The sequence below is a fragment of the Muntiacus reevesi genome, chromosome 11 (assembly GCF_963930625.1).
Source record: "Muntiacus reevesi chromosome 11, mMunRee1.1, whole genome shotgun sequence".
Taxonomy (NCBI): Eukaryota; Metazoa; Chordata; class Mammalia; order Artiodactyla; family Cervidae; genus Muntiacus; species Muntiacus reevesi.
In genome coordinates, this window is record NC_089259.1 from 66859597 (window position 1) to 66879328 (window position 19732).

The 19732-nt window shown below is 40.9% G+C and overlaps 1 protein-coding gene across 1 annotated transcript in view; it reads left to right on the plus strand.

Moving 5' to 3' along the window:
* Positions 1-11627, plus strand: part of LOC136144256 (ATP-binding cassette sub-family C member 4-like) — a 152903-nt gene extending 141276 nt beyond the window's left edge. Inside the window, 3 exon segments of the mRNA XM_065902002.1 lie at positions 3438-3572; positions 8393-8449; positions 8451-11627. Coding sequence (XP_065758074.1) covers positions 3438-3572; positions 8393-8449; positions 8451-8507 — 249 coding nt within the window. The 3' untranslated portion in view covers positions 8508-11627.
* The last annotated feature ends 8105 nt before the right edge of the window (positions 11628-19732 follow it).

Below are 19732 nucleotides of genomic sequence, written 5' to 3' on the forward strand. Positions count from 1 at the left end.
TCTTAATATCTTCTGCTTCTCTTAGGTCCATACCATTTCTGTCCTTTATTGTACCCATCTTTGCATGAAATGTTCCCTTGTTATCTTTGATTTTCTTGAAGACATTTCTAGGCTTTCCCCTTCTATTGTTTTCCTCTATTTCTTTGCATTGATCACTGAGGAAGGTTTTCTTATCTCTCTTTTCTATTCTTTGGAGCTTTGCATTCAGATGGGTATATCTTTCCTTTTCTCCTTTGCCCTTTGCTTCTCTTCTTTTCGCAGCTATTTGTAAAGCCTCCTCAGACAACTATTTTGCGTTTTTGCATTTCTTTTTCTTGGGTATGGTCTTGATCTCTGCCTCCTGTACAGTGTCAGGAACCTCCATCCATAGTTCTTCAGGCACTCTGTCTATCAGATCTAATCCCTTGAATCTCTGTCACTTCCACCATATAATCATAAGGGATTTGATTTAGGTCATACCTGAATGGTGTAGTGGTTTTCCCTACTATCTTCAACTTAAGTCTGAATTTTGCAATAAGCAGTATATGATCTGAGCCACAGTCAGCTCCTGGCCTTGTTTTTGCTGACTGTATAGTGCTTCTTCGTGTTTGGCTGAAAAGAATATAATCCATCTGATTTCACTGTTGACCATCTGGTGATGTCCACATGTAGAGTCTTCTCTTGTGTTGTAGGAAGAGGGTGTTTTCTATGACCAGTGTGTTCTCTTGGCAAAACTCTTTTAGTCTTTTCCCTGCTTCATTTTGTACTCCAAGGCCAAATTTGCCTCTTATTCCAGGTATCTCTTGAATTTCTACTTTCCTATAATGAAAAGGACATCTTTTTTGGGTGTTAGTTCTAGAAGGTCTTGTAGGTTTTCATAGAACTGTTCAACTTCAGCTTCTTCAGCATTGCTGGTTGGAGAATAGACTTGGATTACTTTGATATTGAATGGTTTGCCTTGAAAAAGAACAGAGATCAGTCTGTCGTTTTTTAGATTGCATCCAAGTACTACATTTCAGACTCTTTTGTTGACTATGGGGGCTACTCCATTTCTTCTAAGGGATTCTTCCCCACAGTAGTAGATATAATGGTTGTCTGAGTTAAATTCACCTATTCCAGTCCATTTTAGTTTACTGATTCCTAAAATGTCAATGTTCATTCTTGCCATCTCCTATTTGACCACTTCTAACTTGCCTTGATTCATGGATCTAACATTCCACGTGTCCAGCTAACCCAGTACTATTTACTAAAGAGACTGTCTTCTCCGTTGTATATTCTTGACAACTCTTTCATAGATTCATTGACCATGGGTATTTGGAGACTCATGTTTTAAAACTGTACTTTTTATTCCTCAACATCAGAATGAGTAGTTATGTTCTCTCATGTTATACTTTAGTAAAATTATACATTCAAAGCATCTGAGTTGGTCAAGTAACAGAAGATATAAATTATTATGTGGATGTGACAGATTCTGTTATTCTTAGGCTCTTTTGAGAGAGCTGCCCTTAGCAATGATCCACAGGAGTAAACAAAAGATTAACAGAAAAATGGACTTTATGAGACTTAATAAATATTTCTAATTAATTACAAAGAATGGATTTAACTGTAATACCTAGATGTGGAAAAGCGACCTGTGTCTTGTTTAGAGTTTCAGCGTATTCTCTTAAAGATACATTTACTTTAAATGAAGAACAAAGTACTACTTAACATCAGAACTGTTTTTATAGTTATATCATTTGAGCAAATTGTTTCAGACATGCCCTCACCCACCCAAAAACAATCATTAACCAAAGTCACTAAGAAGTAGAAAGGAAGAGTTGCGAGCCCCTTCCTCTGTCTTGGAGTTTACAATTAGCAGATCTGTTATGCTTAGTCCAGTATTCTGGGCTGGAACATTCTATGGACTGTACAGTCCATGGGGTGCAAAGAGTCAGACTTGACTGAACGACTTCCACTTCACTTCCTTGTGTTTAGTCAGTAAGCAGAGACCTATTATGCTTAGTCACTCAATGTCCAGCTCTTTGCGACCCCATGGACTGTGGCCAGACTCTCCTGTCCATGGGATTCTCCAGGCAAGAACACTGGAGTGGGTTACCATGCTATCCTCCAGGGGATCCTCCCAATGCAGGGATCGAACCCAGGTCTCCCATATTACAGGTGGATTCTTTACTATCTGAGCCACCAGGGAAACCCAAGAACACTGGAGTGGGTAGCCTATCCTTTCTCCAGGGGAACTTCTCCATCCAGGGATTGAACTGGGGTCTCCTGCTTTGCAGGTGGATTATTTACCAGCTGAGCTACCCAGGTAGCCCAGCAGATCTATTAATGAGCAATAAAAGGGCTGAAAGGAAGGCAGCTTAAGAAAGAAAGAAAAAAGGAACAGAGAAAGATAATTTGTGAAAACAGATTCAGGTCCTAGGCAGTTCAGATTGGGCTGCCTCCATGTGCTGTGTGGTTCATGATCACGAGAATTACAAGCTCACTTTCTTAATTGATTCTTTGATCTTATCCAAGGAGAAAATTGGATTTCTAGAGATTGTTTTTATGCAGAGCAATCCTACTAAAACTGCTATGTAGCAGCTCCTTTTGCCAGCTTTTCACTCTCAGAATAATAAACTACAACCACAGCCAACTTCAAGAAACATCTTAATCTCTCAGATAAAGGATTCAGCCCCTCTTAGCAGCTGATGGTATTCCAGAACCCTAAAGAAATTTCAGAAGCATCTTCTTTTTTTCCCCATATATTGCTCAGATTCTGTCAAACCAACTTGACAATTTGCTGTCAGGTCACTGTCATCTGGTTTGTCTGATATCAACCTGCTTTTTAGATAAATTGACTTTGATTCCTTGAATCCAGATATTTGCCAACTCTCTGTGTCTGTATAAATATCCCTCAAAGCTCAGAGTCTGACAGCTAAAAGCACTAACTAATGATAACAATCCCAAATGCCCTGAAAACAATATAAGATGCTACATACTGCTGAGTGCCAGTAATCATAGTGTAAAACTTTCATTTTCTTCCTTTCCTATAACCTTATAATAATAAAAGATCAGGTTAGACCTTTGTCTGCCTAGTAAAACAGGGTAATGAAACCATTTAAACACCAGCCAGTTCTAACACCCAAATAAATTCTCCCTGCTCTCCCTGTCCTGCCCATTTCTGAAATATTGTCCAGGTTATAATGTGTTACTGTGAAACATTTGGTGCTCATGGTAAAGAATCCACCTGCCAATGCAGGACCCAATCCCTGGGTCGGAAAGATCCCTTGGAGGAGGAAATGACAATCCACTCAGTATTCTTGCCTGGAGAATCCCATGGACAGAGGAGCATAGCAGGCTACAGTCCATAGGGTTCAAAGAGTTGAACATGACTGAAATGACTTAACACACAGACACACATACATAATATGTTACTGTGAGACATTGGTGCTAATTGGTTTCTTTCTGTTGATTAACAGGTTTTGGATTCAGGGAGATGGAAAGAATATAGCCAGCCATATGATTTGCTGCAAAATACACATAGCCTGTTTTACAAGATGGTGCAAAAACTGGATGAGGCAGAGGCCTCTGCCCTCATTGAAAGGGTAACACAGGTGAGTCTGCTGCAGGACTTTGTAATTAGTTTGTCTCCAGGTTCTCTCTTCAAAATCTCCACCCGGGATCTCTGTGCTCTTTCCAATCATAAACCTCCAGAGACTAAGCTTCATGAGTGGGTCTTAACAACACGTGGTGGGTTGAAGTCAGGTCTGCTGAGAATCTGCAGCAGTGGTGGGGGTGGGGGGTAGGATGAGTGTGCTCTTCTGTGCACACGCACACCTGCGCCTGAGACAGATTTCAGATAGGACTCACCACACTTGGACCCTAAGTTCAGATTCCCTTAGCACACAGAACACTCTCATTTTGCAGACCCTTGGCGTTTCATTTTGATCGGTCCTCAGCACATTTGTGATGCAAGTGCTGTCAGGAACATCCATGAAATTTGATAGTTTAAGGGAAAAAATTTTGGAATATTTTGAGTCTATGAAGATTTACCAGGGAAGGAATAAGTTGCTTCTGTTTCTAAGCTGTAAGAAAACTCCTACATGATACTGTCACTTAATCCCTAATTCTTTGTTGTTTAGAATTTTATTCAATTACCCCCTCCCCACCACTGCTGCCTTTACCTTCCAGAAGAAGGTAGATTGTCATCAGGATGAATCAGGAATTCACAAACCTTAACACTGTCCTCTAAATGGGGCTTGAAGATGAGGTGTGTGAAAGCACAAAACACTGTACATGGTGAGGAAGGTGCTCAGTGAGCGACCTTCAGTCACGTGGTGTCTTTCTAACAAAGGTGAGGTGGTAGTTCTTGTACAGATGTGACAACTGAGGTCTAGTTTAAGGGACTTTCCATTGTCATGCTGCTACTGCTGCTGCTAAGTCACTTCAGTCGTATCCAACTCTGTGCGACCCCATAGACGGCAGCCCACCAGACTCCCCCATCCCTGGGATTTTCCAGGCAAGAACACTGGAGTAGGTTGCCATTTCCTTCTCCAGCTCATGAAAGTGAAAAGTGAAAGTGAAGTCGCTCAGTTGTGTCCAACTCTTAGCGACCTCATGAACTGCAGCCTACCAGGCTCCTCTGTTCATGGGATTTTCCAGGCAAGAGTACTGGAGTGGGGTGCCATTGCCTTCTCCATCCATTGTCATGCAGCCACCTGTAATTCATTCTGGAACAAGGTGGGATTGACACTGATGAGAAGATAGAAGGTGAGAGGGAAGGTGTGGTGGCCTTGCCGCTTGAGATGTGTGGTTCAGAGTGGGATGAGTTATCCAGCTGTATGTGGTGAAGCTTCCCCACTGAAAATGTATCTCTGGGTATGAAATCATGGATGCATTTTACCTTCTTCATACTTTTCTGCCTTTCCCAGATTTTCATTTGTAAGTACAATAAAGTTACTTGTGTAATATTTAAAATATCTGTTAAAGAAAACATGCCTCAGTACCTAACAGTATTTCTGTATGAAAGACTTACCATAAAGTGTGGCCTAAAGTCCTTTGTCACTGTTTCATCTCAATTCTCCTTAGAAATGAGGAAATGCACAGCAGTACCTTCCACTGTTCATAGAGTAGGAGATGGCTTTTTGTCAGTACTGAACTGTATGCAAATGTTGAGAAGCTGAACATGGAGCTCTGTATTTTTTGTGCCTAAAATTCACAGAGTGCTTTCATCTACTAGAGTGTCTCCCAGTCAGAGTTTCCCTCCTGAGACCCAATAATCATTTATGATTCCCATATAACCTAGTCACGAAGCAGTCAGGACTCTTACAAACCCTTTTGTTGTTTTGAACTTAGGCATTACACATCAAGGAGAGGTGTCCCCACCTATGTGTCTAAGTGTTCATTTAAAAACTAAATTATCCTTATGTATGATCAAGACATTGAGTAATGAGAAATTGATCTCAGAAGTTTAGATAAGTCCAGATAAGATACTAGGACTCAACATCCTCATTTTACAGGTGAGGAAACTAAGTCCTCTTAGAAGGAATGTGGTCCTGTGTATATAACTGGTGTTAAGCTAGTTTGCAGCAGATGCAGAATTAGAAATCTGTTCTTTAAGTATATGTTTTAAATGAAGTGTCACATAAAGAAGCAGACATAGGTCAAAGAATGAGAAATCTTGTGATTACTGGCCTAGGAATCCTGCACCTATTCTAACAATATTAATGGTAAGTTACATTTGTGTAGTTCTTTATCACTTATTTTACACAGCTCTCACATGTATGATTTCACTTAATCCTTATTACTGCCCTTTTATATCCCACGTCATGGATGAAGAGATTGGGTCCAGGGTTCACCCAAAGTCACAGAGCTGGTCCAGGGAGCACAGCGGGGGAATTTATGGGAAGGCAGAGTGCAGTCCTAGTTTCTGTGTTCTGTGTCGAGTCTGAGAACACTGTTCCTTTCACATGGTCGCCAAGGTGGGATGGTTACTCAAGTTCACACTCAAGTTCACACTCACTCTTAGATTTCAAGTCCTGCCACTGGCTCAGGTCATCTCTACAGAAAGAAATGCAGTTCTTGATTCTCATCCCATCTTGAAATTATTTCTGCATACTCTGCATCCTCTTAGGAGGATAAACTGTCAGTTTATCACTTTTTTTAAATTTGCAAGTGACAGATATCAATGCCTTGTTCAGAGCTGTACCACCAGATGATTAGGCTAAGCCACAAGGTTTTCACTCTAATAGAACAGAATTCATTCATCTGAAGAGAAAAATCAACATCTGGGAGAAGGTGCTTCCACATGACATTTTCTTGAACAAATAGTTCAGGTGAGTTGATCACTGTCTGATTGACCCTGATTGATGAAATAGCAGAGAAAGTACCTTTTAGATACATAAAGCTGAAGGGGGCGTTAGTTTGCTAGGACTGCCATACAAAGACCACAGAGCAGGCGGCTTAAACGACACTAACTTATTTCCTCACAGCCCTGGAGGCTGGAAGTCTGAGGTCAAGATGTCGGTAGGATTGGTTCCTCTGAGGTCTCTCTCCTTGGCTTAGAGATGCCGTCTTCTCTCTGTGTCTCACATGCTTTTCCCTCTGTGTGAGCCTGTGTCCTGATCTCTTCTTATAAGGATGCCAAAAAACAAAACAACAACAACAACAAAAGAATTCCAGTCTGTTAGATTGGGACCCACCTGTATGACTTCATTTTAACTTTATTGCCTCTTTAAAGATACTGTCTCCAAACTGTCACATTCTGAGGTACTGTGGTGTTTAGGACTTCAACATGTAAAATTGGAGGGGACACAGTTCAGCTCAATGAATGAATGCCTGTCATCTATTCTGTTCTGTGACGAAGCAGATCTGGTTGAGGATTTATGAAGTTTCTTTGTTCCCAGTGTGTAACAGGTGTCATTTTGTCTAGTCATGAAATCACCTAATACAGCCCAGAATTTATAAAATCCTCATATCCTTTCTCTAGGAGCCTGGACCCATTTGAATAGATGGAGGAGGCACTTAGCATCCAGGTGGCCTTATGTCCCCCAAGGTCTCTGAGCCTCAGGTCCTCACCTGTGTGTAGAGCAGGGATTACAGCCCTGCCGGCTTCTTCACACTTATTACAGGGATCAGATGAGAGAGCAGATGCTTAAGGGCTTTGAGAACATAGAGCGTTTTACAGTATAAAAGTGGGATCATTTTTAAAAGACTGTAGACAGAAGACTTGCCTTCGAATAATAAAAAATATACCCATAGTTCTATGTAGCTTTAGAGACTCTAAATCAGGGGCCCCCATCTCCCGGGCCAGACTGGTATGGGCCGTGGGCTGTTAGGGACTGGGCCACATGGCAGGAGGTGAGTGGTGTGCAAAGGAGCAAAGCTTCAGCTGCTGCCCCCATTGCTCACTTTACACCTGACCCTCCTCTTGCCCTGTCTGTGGAAAAAGTGTCTTCCAGAAACTGGGTCCCTGGTGCCAAAAAGGTTGGGGATCACTGCTCTAAACAATTAAAATGTATTTATAATAATATATTTTAAAACACATGGCTTATCTAATGCTACAAAGTTTAAAAACTTTTTTAAATGCTTTTTTAATATTTATGAACAAGAAGTAAATCACTCTCTACTCCTGTCATCACACAGCTCCCCCACAAGGTGGAGCCCCAGCACCACTGTTGACTGTTCTGTTGAGATGTTCTGTGTATCAGGAAGAAACTTCCTGTTTCTAAGCACGAATGAAAATAACTGTTCTTTCTCTTTTTTTTCACTTAATGTTGTATCTCAGATTTTATCAACGCATATGGTTATCTCATTCTTCTTAATGACTACGTGTGTGTGTTAGTCGCTCAGTCGTGTCCGACCCTTTGGGACCCCATGGACTGTAGCCCACCCGGCTCCTTTGTCCATGGGATTCTTTAGGCAAGAACATAGTATCATGCTTTCTCCATTTCCTACTTCTTATTTTCGATGGTTGTCAATCAGAGTTTATAAAATACAGGGATTACACCCTGATATTAACATCCAACTTTGTTGTGCTCATTTTATATGTGAAGATGAGAAACCCTTGGTCAGGCACTCTTAATAGATTTCCCAGCTTCTTTGTTAGCTTGTTTTTAATTTCTCTCCAGGTTTTGAGTTAGTAAAATGATTTTACGTATCAATTTACTCTAGTCTTAAAAATATATTTGTGAATCAGAATGATCAGAACTCAAGTGTATCTACAGGTTGTTTGGCATTATGTCCAGCCCCAATGAAGGTTTTAATGGGGCTTCTTCCTCCATAGAATAAATACACTCCTGGTTTTTCCTATTGTGCCTCTAGTAGTGATATGATTTGCTTCACATGAAGCAAGTGGTGGACCTAAGAATGTGGTGCCTTAGGAGAAGAACTTTAAAACTCATAAACATGTGGTTTTTGTCTTTCCCCTCCTCAGGTGCACTCTGAAAGCGAATAACCAGATATCACTCACAGTGACCATGTGATTATGGATATTATGAATGTCCAATGCACAACCGTCAGCCTTCACAACTTTTGAGTCAACTCTGTGATTCTACCATGAGCTCATGTCTATTACAAAGGCATTGTTCCAATCGGTTTCTGCACTGCGTAAATTATGCTGTTCTTTTTTTACACCAACAACAGATATTGACTTATTACAAGATATTAATCTATAATTTTTCTCAGTGATTTCAAGCTCTTGCAAAAGGATTTATTGTGTTTATTTATGTGTTATAGTATTTTTTTTAATCCAAATCAGAGGTGCAGGCCACCAATAAAAGCTGTCTCCCAGGTTTTGTGTCTTGAGAGACTCTGGAGCCAAACTCATTTTCTAAGATTTAAGACAAAGTTCTCACAGTTTTTTTTTAAACTGTTCCCAGAATTACATAGTACTTTCTAATTATATTACAGATTCTTAAAGATTGTGTGAAGTTGCCATTTTGTGTCACCACTTCCTTTAACAGAACTACGATCTATTTTCCACTGAAAGACCTCTGGTTAAAATACTATAGAGAAAAATAATGGGAAAAACATACAGTACATGAAGTTTAAGTGACATTATAGAAGAAAGAGATGTCACCCTCCAAAAAACATGTGGTTAAAATACAGAAGGGCAATATTATACATTCATCTGCTGTGTCCTCTGCATTGCTGGCAGATTCTTTACTGCCGAGCCATTGGGGAAGCCCTCTAAAAGAGAAGAAAGAGAAAATATGCTTTATCAAACTAGGAACCCCTCTAGGAGATTTGCTAATGAAAGACAGACATGTTCTAGACTGTCTGCTAGATAGAGGATTTTATTTTTTTACATTAAAAAAAATTGTGGTAAAATATATATAACAAAATTTGCCATATAACCATTTTTAATCATACAATTCGGCGTTAACCACACTGACAGTGTTGTGCAGCCATCATTGTCTGGGTAACTTTTGGTAATTATGTGCTTCCTATTCAGTGTGTTATTTCTGCAGAGTCATTTTGGTAAGTTTCACTTTTCTACAAGTGGATCTGTTTCCTGTGAGTTTTGAGCTTGATTGGCATTTATTCACAATATCTTATATGTTTAATCTCTGCAGCATCTCTCTATTCTTTTGGCCTTTTAATTTTCTTTGTGGCTTCTCTTTTTTTATGAATAATCTGTATAACTATTTCCTATTTTCAAAGAATCAAATTATTGCTTGATTGATACTCTGTTTTTCTTTCTAGTTCATCATATCATTCTTTCTTTCAACTTTTCCTTTATTTTGATATTTTTTTCTGTAAATTCTTAAATTGGAAACAGATTAACAAGGTCATTATTTTTCTAACATAAGTATATAAAGCTGACAATTTTTCTGTGTTCCACTTTAGCTACAACCTACAAATTTTGATACCACCAACCACTAGCCAAAGTATTATGTATTTTCTAATTCCTAATTTAATTCATTAACTATATCTTTTACCCATGAGTTATTCATAAGTACAAAGTTCTCTAAATTTCAAATGCTAATGGCTTTTTTCTATTAGATTGAACATGTGAAACTGCAAACATTCAGCCTTTTATATAAAATGGCACTTTCATGTATTTAAACATAATAGTTTTCTTTCATTAATATATAACTTAATTTCATTTTGGTCAGACAACATAAGGTTGTGGATTAAGACCATCCTCATGGAAAAGAAATGCAAAAAGGCAAAATGGTTGTCTGAGGTGGCCTTACAAATAGCTGTGAAAAGAAGAGAAGCAAAAAGAAAAGGAGAAAAGGAAAGATATTCCTATTTGAATGCAGAGATCCAAAGAATAGCAAGGAGAGATAAGAAAGGCTTCCTCAGCAATCAATGCAAAGAATTAGAGGAAAACAACAGAATGGGAAAGACTAGAGATCTCTTCAAGAAAATTAGAGATACCAAGGGAACATTTCATGCAAGGATGGGTTTGATAAAGGACAGAAATGCTATGGACCTAACAGAAGCAGAAGATATTAAGAAGACGTGGCACGAATACACAGAAGAACTGTACAAAAAAGATCTTCATGACCTAGATTATCATGATGGTGTGATCACTCACCTAGAGCCAGACATCCTGGAATGTGAATCCATAGAAAGCATCGCTACAAACAAAGCTAGTGGAGGTGACGGAATTCCAGTTGAGCTATTTCAAATCCTGAAAGATGATGTTGTGAAAGTGCTGCACTCAATATGCCAGCAAATTTGGAAAACTCAGCAGTGGCCACAGGACTAGAAAAGGACAGTTTTCATTCCAATCCCAAAGAAAGGCAATCCCAAAGAATGCTCAAACTACTGCACAATTGCACTCATCTCACACGCTAGTAAAGTAATGCTCAAAATTCTCCAATCCAGTCTTCAGCGTTATGTGAACTGTGAACTTCCAGATGTTCAAACTTGTTTTAGAAAAGGCAGAGGAACCAGAGATCAAATTGCCAATATCCGCTGGGTCATTGAAAAAACAAAAGAGTTCTAGAAAAACATCTATTTCTGCTTTATTGACTATGCCAAAGCCTTTGACTGTGTGGACCACAATAAACTGTGGAAATATCTGAAAGAGATGGGAATACCAGACCACCAGACCTACCTCTTGAGAAACCTATATGCAGGTCAGGAAGCAACAGGTAGAACTGGACATGGACCAACAGACTGGTTCCAAATAGGAAAAGGAGTACATCAAGGCTGTATGTTGTCACGTGGTTATTTAACCCATATGCAGAGTACATCATGAGAAACGCTGGGCTGGAAGAAGCACAAGCTCGAATCAAGATTTCCGGGAGAAATATCAACAACCTCAAATATGCAGATGACACCACCCTTATGGCAGAGAGTGAAGAGGAACTAAAAAGCCTCTTGATGAAAGTGAAAGAGGAGACTGAAAAAGTTGGCTTTAAAGCTCAACATTCAGAAAACTAAAATCATGGCATCTGGTCCCATCACTTTATGGCAAATAGATGGGGAAACAGTGGAATCAGTGTCAGACTTTATTTTTGGGGGTCTCCAAAATCACTGCAGATAGTGATTGCAACCATGAAATTAAAAGATGCTTACTCCTAGGCAGGAAAGTTATGACCAACCCAGATAGCATATTAAAAAGCAGAGACATTACTTTGCCAACAAGGGTCTGTCTAGTCAAGGCTATGGTTTTTCCAGTGGTCATGTATGGATGTGAGATTTGGACTGTGAAGAAAGTCCAAATTCTTTTCAACTGTGGTGTTGGAGAAGACTCTTGAGAATCCCTTGAACCGCAAGGAGATCCAACCGGTCCATCCTAAAGGAGATCAGTCCTGGGTGTTCATTGGAAGGACTGGTTCTGAAGCTGAAACTCCAATACTTTGGCCACCTCATGCAAAGAGTTGACTCATTGGAAAAGACCCTAATGCTGGGAGGGATTGGGGGCAGGAGGAGAAGGGGACAACAGAGGATGAGATGGCTGGATAGCATCATCGACTCGATGGACATGAGTTTGAGTAAACTCTGGGAGTTGGTGATGGACAAGGAGGCCAGGTGTGCTGTGATTCATGGGGTCGCAAAGAGTTGGACACGACTGAGTGACTGAACTGAACTGAATGATATTCACACAAAAAGTCCTTGTTTCCACCATTTCCACCATTTTGTATTTTATTTGGGGGGTTTAAAATGTTTTAATTAACATGTGTAACCAGTAATTTTCAAATAAAAGTCCTACCTGAGTATTGGAATGTTTTCTGATACATATTGCAGGCTGATCTCTGGAATGCAGACTCAGATTGAGTTTAGTGCTGGGATGTTTATCAGGGGTGCCCTTGGAATCAACACTGTGGAATCAGGAGGGAAGAAACAAGATAGGACAGAAGGAAAGATCACACAAGTTATGTAAACTATGCAGCCTGCCCTGACTATGAATATTCATATGGTCTCAGTACAGTTCAGTTGCTCAGTTGTGTCCAACTCTTTGCGACCCCATGAACTGCAGCACATCAGGCCTCCCTGTCCGTTACCAACTCCCAGAGCCCACCCAAACCCATGTCCATTGAGTTGGTGATGCCATCCAACCATCTCATCCTCTGTCATCCCCTTCTCCTCCTGCCCTCAATCTTTCCCAGAATCAGGGACTTTTCCAGTAAGTCAGCTCTTCACATCAAATGACCAAAGTATTGGAGTTTCAGCTTCAACCTCAGTCCTTCCAATGAACACCCAGGACTGATCTCCTTTAGGATGGACCGGTTGGATCTCCTTGCAGTTCAAGGGATTCTCAAGAGCCTTCTCCAACACCACATTTCAAAAGCATCAATTCTTCTTCGCTCAGCTTTCTTTATTCATATGGTCTGTTTTCTCACTAAACCAAGTGAGAAAAAGACTTGGAACTGTGCTCTATTCACTTTTTAATTTCATCTTTCAGCACAGTGTCTGTCACATAGGGGGCACTCAGTAAATGTTTGCTGATTGAATAAATGATGACTGAGAACAAAACTTCCTTGTCAACTTTGTGATTTTGGAAGTCTAAGAAGTAGCCCGGGATAACAGAAAGCCCTGGTTTTAGAGTCAGTCACACTGATCTGCCTGTCAGGTCTTTCTCTGCTCTCACTAGCAATGTGGGTGTCCAAAATGTATTTACAGAATGGGATACTTGAGAGTGAAAGGAAAGCAGTAACCAGCCAGAGTGCCAGGGAAATAAACTGGCATCATCCTTGACAAAATGCACTATGGACACCCTACAGTCATGTAGCCTTAGTTACATGCTTGGGTAAGTATCTTAACCTCCGAATCACATCTTCTTCATCCAGAAGATGGATATGATTCCTGTGCTTGGAGTTCTTTGATTGGGATGATGGATGGACCAAGATCATCCAGAGACACAGGGTGGAATCACTGACTTTGGTGATTCCGAACCACCAGGAGAGGAGAGCAAGATGAGTGTGGATGAAGGAGCTTTGTAGACTGTAAAGTTGTATTTGAGGAGGTCCTCATCTGATGGCCTCAACCAGACTGTTCTTCCTTCACATGTTAAAATGACATAAGCTTCCAGGGAGGAGAACAAGCTCTGAAGTCACCCTTCAGGGACAAATACTGGATCTGGGCCTTGTTGACTGGGTTTGGATACAAATTCTGATCCTGTTTACCATGGGCTCTTAAGGTCGGGAAGTTCACTGTGCTTCAGTGTCTTTGTCTGAAAGTTGACATGGGATAGTATGATTCACAGAGGGTTGTTGCAAAGATTAACTATGACAGTGACACTCACTGTGTGGTCTGTGCACTAGTGCCAGTCCATGAACTGTTTTTAACCAGGTTAGAAGTAAGCACAGGAAACTCAAGAAAACTAGAAACTCAGAGCCATCAGCTATTGCTGTGACATCCACACTTAGGATGGATGTGATCCTGAACAGCCCAGAGACCAATGTGAGTGTTGCACTTGAAGGGAGAGGTGCACACTAGCTGTGCAGTGGGTCAGTTACTAAGTTGCAATGGGCTGAAAATGTAAAATTAAAACTGATATTTAATCCCAGACAGTTGAGAAACACTGCTTTTGAACAATGCTGGATATGTGATTAGTTGTCAATCAGTACTACCCTCTCCAGCACTTAACATCATAATTATGTTTAAAATGAGGCCATATCAGCTTTCAAAAGGCAATACTAAAAAAAAAAAAAAAAAAAGGCAATACTATACATTATCAGTGTTTTAAATAGCATTTAAAATTTAGAAAGAGTTCAATTCCTGTTCAAGTTTCAGTTCAGTTTAGTCACTCAGTCATGTCCAACTCTTTGTGACCCCATCAACTGCAGCACGCCAGGATTCCCTATCCATCACCACTCGCAGAGTTTGCTCAAACTCATGTCCATCAAGTTGGTGATGCCATCCAACCATCTCATCCACTGTCATCCCCTTCTCCTCCTGCCTTCAATCTTTCCCAGCATCAGTATCTTCTCCAATGAGTCAGTTCTTCCCATCAGGTGGCCAAAGCATTGGAGCTTCAGCTTCAGCATCAGTCCTTCCAGTGAATATTCAAGACTGGATTCCTTTAGGATTGACTGGTCAGATCTCCTTACAGTCCGAGGGACTCACAAGAGTCTTCTCCAATAGCATCAATCAAAAGCTTCAGTGCTCAGCTTTCTTTATAGTCCAACACTCACATCCGTACATGACTACTAGAAAAACCATAGCCCTGACAGGCTTTTATTGGCAAAGTAATGTATCTGCTTTTTAATATGCTGTCTAGGTTGGTCATAGCTTTTCTTCCAAGGAACAAGCGTCTATCTGGATAACATAAGCTAAAACAAGTGATATTTTAGATAAATACATAAAAATTACAACCACACCCACAGTTCACTCAGCAATAATCCTCTTTGTCAACACTTTTATGAAGGCATTAGGTTTTCCATTAGGACTCTAATTTCTTACCTAGTTTAGCAGCATAATCTGAAATTTATCAGAAACTTGTATTTGTCAAAAGCCCTTCCTTTGAGTCTACTTGAAGATAAAGCACGTTTGCAAAAACTATAAAACAATAACTATAAAAGATGATAAAAGATTTTCCCCATATGTGTGCATGCTGCACATGTTAATATACTATTTTCTGTTGTTTATCAGTCTTATATCAATTGAATTTCCAAGGTCCCATCCAGAGAGCCTAGAAGGGTAAAAGATAAAGAAAATTTCTCCCTTTCCTACATGGTAGCATATGCATAATATGAAGTGAATGATTTTAACCATTTTTAAATGTTCTCTTCTGTGGTATTGGGCTTCCCTTGTGGCTCAGCTGATAAAGACTTTGCCCACAATGCGGGATACCTGTGTTCAATCCCTGGGTTGGGAAGATCCCCTGGAGAAGAGAAAGACTACCCACTCCAGTATTCTGGCTTGGAGAATTCCATGGTACAGTCCATGGGGTTGCAAAGCGTTGGACACAACTGAGTGACTTCTGTGGTATTAATGATATTCACGTTGTTGTGCAACCATCACCACCATCCATCTCCAGAACTTTTTCATCTTCCACCTGAAACTGTATCCACTGTAGCCTGATGGGCTACAGTCTAGGGGGTTGCATAGAGTTGGACATGACTGAAGTGACTTAGCATGAATGCACATCTGTTAAACAACTCTCCACCCTCCCCTTTCCCCCTGACAAATACCATTTTACTCAGTGTCTCTATGAATTTGACTACTCTAGGCACCTCATATAACTGGAATCACAGTATTTGTCTTCCACCATTCTGTCTTGCAGGTCACTTATCTGTTCTTCTGCCTAAATTATATTGCTATTGATTCATTCTAGTGTATGGTTCATCTCTGTTCTTCTAGTTCGTCTATGTCTTTGGTAAATATTCCTTACTTCTTCCCCATTCTTTTCCTGAGATCCTGGATCATCTTCACTATCATTGTTCTGAATTCATTTTCTGGAAGGTTGCCTATTTCTACTTCTTAGATTTTTTTTTTTTTTTTGCTTGTTTGTTTTTGTTTTGTTTTGTTTTGTTGTTTTTTTTTCCTGGAGATTTAGCTTATTCCTTCATCTGGGACATAATCCTATTTCTTTTCATTTTGGTTAGCTTTCTGTGATTGTGGTATTCCTTCTGAAGGCTGTGGGATTACGGCTCTTGTTTCTTCTGTCTGCCCTCTGGTGGGTGAGAATAAGAGGCTTATGCAAGCTTCCTTATGGGAAGGACTGGTTGTGGGGGGAAACTAGATCTTTCTCTGGTGTTTCGGGCCATGCTCAGTAAAACTTTAATCCAGTTGTCTGCTGACAGATTGGACTGCACTCCCTCCCTGTCAGTTGTTTGGCTTGAGGTGACCCAGTCCTGGAGTCTGCAGGCTCCAAAAGTGAAAGTGTTAGTCATTCAGTCATGTCTGACTCTTTGTGACCCCATGAACTGTAGCCCAACAGGGTCTTCTGTCCATGGGATTCTCTAGGCAAGAGTACTGATGTGGTTAGCTGTTCCCTTCTCCAGGGGATCTGCTCAACCCAGGGATTGAACCTGGGTCTCCTACATTTCAGGCATATTCTTTATTGTCTGAGCCACCAGGGAAGTCCCCAAAAAAGTAGTGAAAGTGTTAGTTGCACAGTGGTGTCCAACTCTTTGTGACCCCATGGGCTGTAGCCTACCAGGCTCCTCAGTCCATGGAATTCTCCAGGCAAGAATACTGGAGTGGATAGCTGTTCTCTTCTCCAAGGGTTCTTTCTGACCCAGGGATTGAACCCAGGTCTCCCACGTCATAGGCAGATTCTTTACTGTCTGACCTACCAGTGAAGCTCTACAGTAGGGCTAATGGTGACATCCAAGAGGACTTAGGCCAAGACACATTTTTCCGGACTCCTGCCGACAGTGCCTCCATCTCCACAGTGGGCCACTGCTGACCCATGCCTCTTCAGGAGACCATCAATGCTTACAGGTAGGTCTGGCTCAATCGCCTTTGGGGTCACTGATCCTTTCCCCTGGATCCTGATGCACACAATGTTTTGTTTGTGCCTTCCAAGACTCTGTTTCCCCCAATCCTGTGGAAGTTCTATAATCAAATCCCATTGGCCTTCATGGACAGATTCCCTGAGGATTAGGATTCTGAGTCCCTTTGCCAGAATCTCAGGTTGGGAAGCCTAATGCGGGGCCTAGAACCTTCACAATGGTGCAAGAACTTCTTTTTGGCATCATTTTTCTCCAGTTTGTGAATTGTCCACCCAGGAGTTATAAGATTTGATTTTATCGTGATTGCTACCCTCCTACAAGCTTGTTGCAGCTTCTCTTTGTCCTTGCATGTGGGATTTTTTTTTTTTTTTTTTTTTTTTTTTTTGGTGGGTTCCAATGTCCTCCTGTAGATGGTTGTTCAAATAGATAGTTGCTACTTTGGTGCTCTCGCAGAAGATGAGCAAAGTACATGTCCTTCAAATCTGCCATCTTGCCAATCCACCAAGTGTTTTGTTTTGTACCAGCTTTTGGTCTAGGAAGATTCAAGGATCTCTCAACCTGAGGCCTTAGTGGCGTGGAGCTCAGAGCCAGTCAGGAAATCCACTCAAGGCCTGCATCCCTGGGGGTGAGTGAGGGGCTGTGCCCACCTGCCTTGGGCTCCCACAATATTTGTCTTTCAGTGACTCAATACCTCTGGACACCAAGTGTGTGGGCTTTCCCCCATAATAACCAGTTCTCTGACTCTCCAGATATAACTGTGTCCTACCATTTAAGTCAATTCTGACACAACGTACTTGGAGTTAATGTCAGACCTTGTAGGTTAAGGATTCAGTCCCATAACACTGCCCCTCCTTCCCGACTTCAGAAGCATGTGAGTCCAGGTGGTTACCTGTGCTTCTTACCAACTGGTCATAAAAGCCACTCCTTGGGCTTGGTAGTTTTCTAGATCACAGTAAAAATAATGAAAGTCACCCATTTCTGTCTGATTCTTTGTGACCCCATAGACTATACAGTCCATGAAATTCTCCAGGTCAGAGTACTGGAGTGTGTGGCCTTTCGCTTCTCCAGGGGATCATCCCAACCCAGGGATTGAAACTGTCTCTCACCTTGCAGACACTTACAAGTCAGAAAAGCAGTTTGCTTAGTTGGTTATTAGTTTATTATAAGGTCTTCTCAGGTGGTGCAGGGGTAAAAACCGGCCTGCCAATGCACAAAATGCAAGAGACGTGGATTTGATTCCTGGGTTGGGAAGATCCCCCGGAGTAGGAAATGGCAACCCAATCCAGCATTCTTGCCTGGAAAATGTCATGGACAGAGGAGCATAGCGGGCTACAGTCTATAGGGTCAAAAGAGTTGAACACGACTGAAAACGCACACACACAAACACACACACAAACTCTCACTCTCTCTCTGTTATAAAAGGATTCAACTTAGGAAAAGCCAGATGGAAGAGATGGAGAGAGCAAAGTATGGGGGAAAAGGGTATGGGGCTTCCAAGCTATCTCCAGTTGAGTCACCCTCCCAGCACCTTCAAATGTCCAGCAACCTGGAATCTCTCTGAATCACATCCTAGTGGGGTTTTTTTTGTTTGTTTTTTGTTTGTTTGTTTTGTTTTAATTTAGGCTTCATAGAAGCATACCTACACAAGGATAATTAAAGCCCATTGACCATTGGTGATTGAACTCAGCTTCCAGTCCCTCTCCTCTCTCTATGTGGGGAGTAGAGTGGGGTTGAAAGTTCCATCCTTTAATCAAGTGTTTGGTTTCCTTGACAAACAGAGTCATTCACAAAAACTCAGGTATGGTTGAAAGGGGCTTGTTATAATTGACAAAAGACACCTTATCACTCTTAGGACTCCTAAGGGTTTTAGGATCTCTGTACCAGAACATCATGAAGACCAAATATATTTCTTTTTTTTTTTTCTTTTAATATTTACTTATTTATTTGGCTGCATTGGGTCTTAGTTGTGGTGTGTGGGACCTTAGATCCTTTTTGTGTGATGCAGGGTGTTTAGTTGTGGCATGTAAACTCTTAATTGCATCATGTGGGTTCTGGTTCCCTGACAAGGGATTGACTCTGGGTCCCCTGTATTGGGAACACAGAGTCTTAGCCACTGGACCAGCAGGGAAGTCCCAAAAGACTAGATATATTTGTATTTATAAATCACAATATCACAGCCTTCATAGTTAATCCATGCTGCAGCATGTGTCAGAATTTCCTTCCTTTTTAAGGTGGAAAGATACTCTATTACATGCTTATACCACATTTTGTTTATTCATTTCAAAAATAATATTTTTGTTTGTATTTATTTTCTTCATATATGTTCAGTTGTGTGTCATATGTGGAAAAAAAAGAAGCTGAAGTTACTTATTTCCCTCTTGTACTGATATTCCTTTATTAGCACATTTAAATTTATTTTTTTATTTATTTGAGGAATAACTGAACGAACACTTTACTTCTTACTTGGGCAGTTTTCTCTGTGCATCAGCTCCTAAGCAACTGTCCTTCATGCAAGGAAAAGAATGTGCTGTGATCTTTCCCTCTCTTATCACAACAGGATTCCTCCAGGACCAACCTAGCAGTAGAATAGACACTAGGGAGTCTAGGGTTGTCATCTAAATCAGAAGTCCTCAACATTTTTGGCACCAGGGACCAATTTCATAGAAGACAATTTTTCCATGGACTGGGGGTTGGCGGGAGGATGGTTTTGGGATAATTCAAGCACATTGCATTTATTGTGCTCTTTATTTCTAATCTAATGCTACCACTAATCTGACAGAAGTTACCAGTCAGTCCAAGGCCAAGAGTTTGGGGACCCTGCTCTAAACTGCCTGGCTGGCTTTGTCCCTGCCATTTATGCTCATCTCCACTGACCAGTGTGAACCACTAGCTCCAGGTATCTCAGGCAATGG